The 9,249-nt window shown below is 46.7% G+C and overlaps 1 protein-coding gene across 1 annotated transcript in view; it reads left to right on the forward strand.

Moving 5' to 3' along the window:
* FARS2 (phenylalanyl-tRNA synthetase 2, mitochondrial) overlaps positions 1–5,868 on the forward strand; it is a 512,610-nt gene extending 506,742 nt beyond the window's left edge. Inside the window, exon 7 of the mRNA XM_030817258.1 lies at positions 5,576–5,868. Coding sequence (XP_030673118.1) covers positions 5,576–5,714 — 139 coding nt within the window. The 3' untranslated portion in view covers positions 5,715–5,868. The remainder of the gene's footprint in view (positions 1–5,575) is intronic.
* The last annotated feature ends 3,381 nt before the right edge of the window (positions 5,869–9,249 follow it).

Here is a 9,249-nt window from a genome sequence, read left to right on the forward strand (position 1 = left end):
GTGGCTGACTTCACCGCCAAGCAAGTCCCAGCCCCTCCTGCTGTCATGGGCGTACTAGGGAGCAGTCCTCTGCTCAGCCGGCTCCTGGGTTTCTGCAGGACCTCAGCAGGCTGCTAACTCCCGGAGGTGAGCTGGCTGAGGGCAGATACTGGGTCCCCTTCATGTGCTTCTCTGTGTCCAGCTCAGTGACTGGAACATGCTGTTTGTTGAATAACTAAAGGAATCTATGAATAAACTGGTGACAATGGAAGCCCCAGAGGTTCAAACATTCTAAGATTCCTATACCAAAATCTTTAAAAAAATCAAACTCTATCCAGTGACCAACTCATTTTAACCGATACCCCAATGCAATGAAATTGTAGCACCAAAAAAATTTTTTTCAGAATCTCTCTTCAAACTCCTTATAATGGGATTTGACCTCTCAGACTCAGTAATGGGCAATCTGGTTTACTTTGCCTATGAGTAGAAGCTGTGAAGTACATAAAAGAGAACTTTTATTTGCCTCTAAAACTCCAGGTAGTCAATGCAGCCTGTTCTGTCCTTCGGGGCAGGTTTCTTGTCCTGATGAGTGTGCCTGCATGAGTTGGGGGAGGGCAGTAGCAACCTCATGGTGCCCACCCCGGCCCCCATGCTTTTACCCTTCCTTTCTTACCCTTGCAGCCCTCTCATTTTCCCAGCCAGCTGTCTGGCTTCCCAGACCACCTTTTAATGCCCCTATAAGCAGGAAAAGACATTAAAGCATTTGTGCCCCAGGTACAGCCCACCCGACTCACAGTCATTCTTCCTCTCCAGCTGTGCCCTCTATTGGTGGAAGGACAGAGCCAGAGAGGAGCATGGGCTCAGTCCATCTCTTTTTTTAACAGAACAATTAAAAGAAATTACTCTTCTCCATAGCTTGCAAACCTTGTCACTTCTTAGAGGACGTTGGGATTAAAGGAAGAGGGTGACAGTTAATAGCTGGGCTCTGAAACCAGATTTCCTAGTTTTTATTATTTTAATTGAGGAAAAATTTAATAGCATTAACCATTTTTTAAAGTGTACAATTCAGTGGTATTTAGAATAAGAACAGTGTTGTGTAACCATCACCTCTATCTAGTTCTAAAATATGTCATTACCCCAAAGGAAAACCATATCCCTATGAAGCAGTCTCCCCCTACGACCCCTGGTAACCATCAGTCTGCCTTCTATCTCTATAGATTTCCCTTTTCTGGATATCTTCTATAAATGGAATTGTACAATATGTGCTCTATTGCATCTGGCCTTCTTCGCTTCTGTTCCTGAGGTTCATCCACATTCCATCTAGTATCCATCCATGTACCAGTACTTCATTCCTTTTTATGGCTAAATAATATTCCATTGTGTGGATATACCACATTTTGTTAATCCATCCAAAAATATTTTTTTCGGACTGAGTCTCACTCTATTGCCCAGGCTGGAGTGCAGTGGGGCGATCTCCACTCACTGCAACCTCCACTTCCCGGATTCAAGCCATTCTTGTGCCTCAGCCTCCCAAGTAGCTGGAATTACAGGTGCCCTCCACCACACCTGTCTAATTTTTGTATTTTTAGTAGAGACGGGGTTTCACCATGTTGGCCAGGCTGATCTCGAACTCCTGACCTCAAGTGATCCACCCGTCTTGGCCTCCCAAAGTGCTGGGATTACAGGCATGAGCCACCACACCCGGCCAATCCGTCCAGATATTAATGGACATTTTCATCTTTTGGCAATTGTGAATAATACTGCTGTGAACATTCTTGGACAGGTTTTTGTTTCAACACATGCTATCAATTCTCTAGGATATATTCCTAGGAGTAGAATTGCTAGATTATATGGTAATTCTGTGTTTAAATTTTGAGGAGCCACCATACTGTGGCTTGTACTATTTTACATTCCCACCAGATTGCTTAGTTTTGAATACAGCCCTGCCACTTATTTATTAGCTGTGTGAGCATAGGTAAGTTACTTATGCTCTTTGTGCCTCAGTTTCCTCGTCTGTATAATGGGTCAGTAATGCTGTTTACTCAATGGGGTTGTGATACTTAAAAGAGGTGGTGTATGTGAATGCCTCAGAACAGTAGCTGGTGTACAAAACTGCTGCAAAAATGTTTGCTGCTGCTGCTGCTGCTGTTACTGAGAGACAGTATAGGTCATGGCAGGTGGAAGACTGAAAAGCTTTTGGTCTAAAAGAGGCTGCATTGGGTGATATAAAAGAACCAGCATAACTAGAATCCAGATACTTGGGGTTGGTTGCTGAGGGCATCTTTCACTTGAGGAATCAATTTTCTTACCTGTTCACTGATGAGCTCCAAGAACTTTCAGCTCCATGTGCCTGTGACTTTCCTCAGGAGACCACTCTTCAAGAATGAGGGACCAGGGTCCTCCACTCCTGACCACTTGCCAGCTCCATTCTTTCACCTTTCCAACATGAAAAAGGAAGACAGGAGTATGTCCTGTCATCTGAAAGCTACACACAGAAGTTTCTAGAAAATAAAAGGAAGCCTTCTCTTTCATCATTCATGTTAGGAAAAGGCAAACCTGATTGGTTTTCACTTGATTCTATTGAATTCGACAGAATCACCAAACAAACATTCTGCTAAATAGTATTTCTCTCATATCTCTAGATTTGAGTATTTATCTCATAATCCATGTATTTATGAATCATTTACACCTAACTCATTAAAATGCTGTGTATAAGCTGTTTGAATCCCAAGAATCCTTATAGAGGCCTTTTTCTGAGCACATAGAAATAGGAAAACAGATTTTTCCCCATCCGTCTTCAGTTGGCAATAACTTTTAGAAGTGCCGTATTACCAGCTCTTCTGCTAGGAGGGACCAGAGTGAACCAGTGAAAAAATACAATGTGGTAACAATTGCCACAATGATACTTTCACCTCATACCCAATTAGCACTTTATAATTTGCAGAGTCCTGTCAATTTCTAAACAGGCCCTGATTTCTCCGTATCTTCTCCAATACTTGTTATTTTCCTTTTGTTTTTAAAATGGGCATCCTAATGGGCCTGAAGTTGTATCTCATGGTGGTTTTGATTTGCATTTCCCTGATGGCTGAAGTTGAACGTTTTTCATGTGCTTGTTGGCCACTTGTTTATCTTTGCAGAAATGTCTATTCAAATCTTTTGTACTTTTTTTTTACTGTGTTGTTGGCTGTTTTATTGTTGAGTTGTAAGAGTTCTTTGTATATTCTAGATACAAATCCCTTATCAGGTATGTGACTTGCAAATATCTTCTCCCATTCTGTGTGTTCCTTTTTGACTTTCTTGATGGTATGCCTTTAATTAAAAAAAAAAGTCTAATTTTGATTAATTCCAAGTTTATCTTTTTTTTTAATTTTTTTCACCTCTGCTTTTGGTGTCATCTAAGGAGGTTTTGCCTATGCAGTCATGAATATTTACTCATCTGTTTTCTTCTAAGGGTGATATAGTTTCAGTTCTTATATTGAGATATATGATATATTTTGAGTTAGTTATGTGTGTGTGGTGTGAGGTAGGGATTCAGCTTCATTCTTTTGCATGGGGATATCCAGTTATCTCAGTACCAATTGTTGAAAAGAGATTTCCCCCTTGGATAGTCTTCATGCCCTTGTCAAAAACCAAATAACTGTAAATGGAGCAATTGTAGTTTGAATGGAATGGGTCAGCACTTGGTGGCAGCAGGGGTCTTGGCTATGTGGTTTCATGAGCTCCCACTCCTGGAGAGCCTCTGTTTTCCTCTCAAAGCCAGGTTTTTCTGTCTCGCTGTATTTTGGTGCCTGAAAGGCTCGGGTGGGCATGGTACCTGCAGTACTCTTGTTAGGAGCACAGAGTGAGGAGAAAAGACCACTCTACTTTGTGGGAGGTCCTTGGGGCAGTTTGGGCAGCAGTGCCTCCCCCAGGAGTCAGGGTCCCCACCCCAGAGGAATGTCCACAGAGCAGAGCCATTGGCCTGAGCTGGACTGAAAAAGAAAGAGCCAGGTGGGGAGAGGATTTGATTTCTCCCTTGGTCTAAAGCAGGCAGCTGACATTGGGTGAGGGAATGGGCAGGCCTCCATGTGCTATCGGGAATCCCCAGGAAGTCCCTACAGAAAACTTCCACCCCCAGCCCAGCTTGTCTATCACAGCCCCTCAGTGGTAACTTCCTCCTGTGGCTTGATCCAAACGGGGACTGCATACATGGCCGAAATGCACATAACTCTGTGAGGCACAGCATAGCAGCTTATCCTCCCTGAAAGTGGAAGGACAAGAGCAGGACAAAGATGACGAAGCCAGGGTTGGGGAGAGGGGAGGAGACACTGGAAAGGGAGGTGAAGGGGCAGACTAGGGAGACCAGGACCAAGGGAGACTCTCATGCACCAGGCATATTCTGCCCAGCCAAGGGCTCTGGCATTCAGATGAGGGAGACGGAGAGGAAAGAGGAGAGAATCCAGTGAGAGCAATCCATGAAGTGTCGGGAGGCCCCTGGAAGCAAAGGCTCTGGACTCAGGTGGCATCAATGGGACTACCAGTTTCCAGTGAATATGTGGGAGTGGCCCAGGTGCCAGCTCAACCGGAAGCCCATTTGTTCAAGGCCCTGGTATTACTGAAGGCCCAGCCCTCTCTCACCTGCCAGAAAGCACGTGGCCTCTCCCTGGCTAGGCTAAGGGCTGGTTGACGGCATCATAAAAGGAATCTGCCTGGGAGCCCTCAGTTTGTTTCAGTTTCCTCCCCCAAGGCCAAGAAGGGATTTGGTTGCCTCTGTTGTTGTTATTGCTGCTGCTGCTGCTGGGGGTTGGAAAAGAGGAATTTGTGTGACTAGATCCCCTTATTGTATAAAAGAGAAATGTGAGCATTCAGAGATGGTGAGGTGTCAGACACCCAGCCACACAGCCAGTGAGAGACAGGTTGGGGACAGGGCCAGGCCTGCCAGTTCATGGCCCAGGGGTCTTTCTCATGAGGTCAACTGACCAGTGTGTCTTAGCACCTGCCATGCAAATAGAAGGCCCTGCTGCTGTCATCTCCACGTATTCCAGAATTACTCAGCTGTTCTATGCAAACTAAGTCAACACCAATGTCGTAAAGGACAGACTAAAGTAATTCTCTACACAGCACATACACGGCATATATGGCCTGTATGCTTCCTGGACAGCCAACAGGGGTGCCGAGGGAATGAGTCCCTCAGCCTTGCCTCGAGCCTTGCTGATACTGCAATTTGCCTCACAAACACGGTTACCTTCCATGACATGAAGGAAGCACACGTGGGGAACCTGGCACAGGCTTAGAAGCCCAGGTCCCACCTCCCACCTGCTGAATCCAAATCTCCAGAGAGTGGCCTGGGAAATCAAATTTGTCAGCTTCCTTCCCAGGGGACTTTGATACATCCACTCCAGTGGAAACCAGCAGCCTCCTTTAGTCAAGCTAATGTTTCCCTCACTATCACCTTCTCCCCCTGTAAAAGATGCAGATTGTTAGCGGTAAATGGTACCTGGATTCCAACCTCAGTTCTCCACTGCAGTTGGGGAGATCTGGCTGGGCAAGCCACACTGCTCCTTCAGGCACAGCCTTGTTCATCCCGCACTCACCTGTGTTCTCTTCCTCTCTGTAGGACGCACAAGACCAGCCACTGCTACCGCATCACCTACCGCCACATGGAACGGACTCTGTCCCAGAGAGAGGTCAGGCACATCCACCAGGCCCTGCAGGAGGCTGCAGTCCAGCTGTTGGGTGTGGAGGGCAGGTTCTGATGTCACCACTTCACTCAGGCTGCAGCCCTCTTGGGGCTCCAGGATTTGCTGAAAGAGAAAAAGATATGGTTTGTGAACTGGGGCATCAATCATCTTTTGATAAATGGATCAGTTTTAGGACTTTCAGAAAATAAAAGATCGCTCTTGAAAAGCTGTTGACATAGCATTTGTCTTTTATTTGGGGAAAGGAGGAAGGTCTTTTCCTACTCCTTTTAGAAGTGCTTTTCCCACTGGCATTGCTGCTTAGTATGGTTAATTGGTCCCTGGGTTCCATTAAGCACCAGGCATGATTTCTTGCCTGACAGGCTCTTCCACCCATGTAATGAGTGAAGCCACACAGAGGGACATCAGAAATTCCAGATACAATACAGGAAGCTTTTTGAATCAGCTTCCATTCCTTCCTCCCTTCTCTTCTTTTTCAGTTTTGCAAAGGGCAGGCTTCAAAGAGGACACTAATGAAATGCCAGGGCTCCCGTCGAATGTGAAAGCAGGTACGTCTTTCAGCCAGGGCAGGATATCTATTTGCTTTTCATAAACCCATGGCTTGGAGTCAGCCCTCTGGCCCCAGGACTTGGGCTTAGCTGCCTTCTGCCCCACTGGAGAGGAAGGAAAGGGGCGAGAGCTGCCCCAGAGTCTTGGAGGCACACAGAGGGGCCAGGTCCTCAAACTCCCTTCAAGTTTTCCCAGCAGGCAGCCTCCACTTCCAGGAGGCGACCTTTAAGGAAGAATATGGGGCTTTGATGTTCCCCCCTTTCCATCCCAGGCACTTTGTAGTCTGCCTGCCTCATTCATGACCGGTTTTAATAATCAGCTTCCATCCTTGGCATGATGCTAGAGGCTGATGGAGGGCTGCAAGTGCTGGAATAAATATTTGATGAGGAGTGGCCATTATCAGCTAGCAGCATGGGGGTGGGCAGCTGCTTTCCTAAGGGAAGGAATGGCTTTAATGTCATCTTACCATGTGATTAATTTGGACTCTTCCCTTGGATTTTTAAGGGAATTAAGGAAGCCATACCCCAAGTCCCACACCCAATCCTAGAACCAAACCGCTTTCTGGGGTCTTAGGGCCCACGGGTACAATTCCCCAAGTGGATAGATCTGAGTGGGAAGGCACAATGTGATCAGTGATTTCCTCTTCAGTAGCATTTGCCAGCAGGCCATTTCTGATTCAGCCTTGGGCTGCACTTCAAGATGTCCCTTCATCCCCATGACTGGCCAGGCACCTGTTAATGTTCTTTAAGAAAGCAAGCAAGGTGTATAAAATGCAAAACCATGATGCTGCCCTGTGGCCCAGAATCTGAGCAATATTTGTCAAATACAGTCACGCGTCACTTAAGGACAGCGAAACATTCTGAGAAATGCATCATAGGTGATTTTGTCATTGTGTAAACACCGTGGAGTGTACTCATACAAACCTAAACAGTATAGCATACTGCACCCCTAGGCTACATGGCGTAGCCTATTGCTAGAGGCTGCAGGCGAGAGGCTACAGACCTGCACAGCATGTGGTATGGTTTGAATCTGTGTCCCCACCCAAATCTCATGATTAAATGTAAGCCCCAATGTTGGACGAGGGGCCTGGTGGGTGGTGATTAGATCACGGAGATCAGCTTCTCGTGCATGGTTTAGCACCGTACGCTCGGTGCTGTTCTCATGACAGTGAGTTCTCATGAGACCAGGTTGCTTAAAAATGTATAGTCCCTCCCTCCCCGCCACCCTCTTGGTCCTGCTTCTGCCGTGTGAGACGCCTGCTCCCGCTTTGCCTTCCGCCATGAGTAAAGGCTCCCTGAGGCCCCCCCAGAAGCAGAAGCCGCTACGCTTCCTGTACAGCCTGCGGAACTGTGAGCCAGTTAAACCTCTTTTCTCTATAAATTGCCCAATCTCAAGTATTTCTTTATAGCAATGCAAGAACAGAGTAACACAGCATGTCACTGTGCTGAATACTATAAGCACTTGTAACAAATGTTATTTGTGTCTCTAAACTGAAAAGTTATAGCAAAAATACTGTATTATCACTGTCCCCTATGCCATCTGTTGTTGCCTGAAACATTGTTATGTGATGCTATATTTGTGCCAAACCCTATACTAAGGTCCTGGGGTAGGGCTGACTTTCCAAAGCGTTCACAGAGGCCTTTCTTGAACCTTCCCCTCAACACTCCATGAGGTGTAATTGACTGTTACTTAAATCTTACAAGTGAGGGATCAGAGGACTGAAGAAGTCACAGGAGTTGGCCATGACTTAAGCCGTGACTTCTTCAGGCCTCTGTTCCCTTGTCTGTGACTTAAGGTACATACACAGGAGGTGGCAGGCCTCACACTCAAGTCCACGGCCTCCACATTAAGAATGTCTGTCTGCAGCCTGGGCAACATAGTGAGACCCTGCCTTTACAAAAAATTTTAAAAACCAGATGGACATGGTGGCATGCCCCTGTAGTCCCAGCTACTTGGGAGGCCAATGTGGGAGGATTGATTGAGCCCAGGAGGCTGCAGTGAGCCATGATTGTGCCACTGCACTCCAGCCTGAGCAACAAAGTAAGACCCTGTCTCAAAAAAAAAAAAAAAAAAAAAAATATATATATATATATATATCTGTGTAAACAGTAGTGGGTTGACTGTAGGGTCTGTGCCTCTCTCCTGCTCCCTAGACCTTCGTTCTGTTTCTACGAGGGCTTGTGCAGAACCCCCTCAGGGTCCACTCTGACCGACCAGCACTTGTGCCAAAAGTGAGCCTTCCCTACCACCAAAGAGCCAAGGGGACATCCAGCTCTTGACTTTTTCATGTGACTCCCATAGGAGAATAAATAATGAACGAGGAAAAGAAAGGTAAATTAATCCATTAGATGAAGTCACTTTGCAGTTCAAGAAACACATGATTCCCATAGGAAGGGCAGCATGGTGACCAATACCAGCACTGTGGCTGTGACCCTCCAGGAGGCCCAGTTTCCTCCTTTGTCAAATGGCGATGATAATAGCACCTGCTGCAGAGGCTGTGGTGAGGGCTGTGTGAGACATCGCATACTGCACTTGCCGCAGAACCCAGCACCTGATAAGCCATCAAGAAGGGTCACTGCTCTGATCATTATTCAGGGAGAAAACAATGGAAGCATGAACCATCCAAACCGGAACAGATCCCACAGGGCATCCACATGTCCCCCCAGTCTATACGTGAGGACACTGAAGTACAAAGGGACAAGTTACCCAAGGGCACAGTAACAGTGAAGTATTGTAGAGCTGGGCCTTGGACTGGGGTTTCCAGAGCATTTTTCCAAACACCACATGAAGCAGAGATCCTGAGGTGTCTTTAGGTGGAAGGCCACCACGGGGTCAGGACAGGTCGGGCCAGGGCTGCAGCACCTCGGGAAATACTGGAGAGGCCTTCTTAAAGGGCCCTTGGGCTTCACTCTTGCAACTCCATGGTCTTTGGGAGAAGTTTCCCTGCAGCCCTGTTGTCTGGTGCTTCGACACACAGTGATGTGAGAGGATAACCTTACGTAGAGAGTTTCCCTCCTTGTAAGGATGGTCAAGAAGCCCATAT

This window comes from Nomascus leucogenys, chromosome 8 (genome assembly GCF_006542625.1).
Source record: "Nomascus leucogenys isolate Asia chromosome 8, Asia_NLE_v1, whole genome shotgun sequence".
NCBI lineage: Eukaryota > Metazoa > Chordata > Mammalia > Primates > Hylobatidae > Nomascus > Nomascus leucogenys.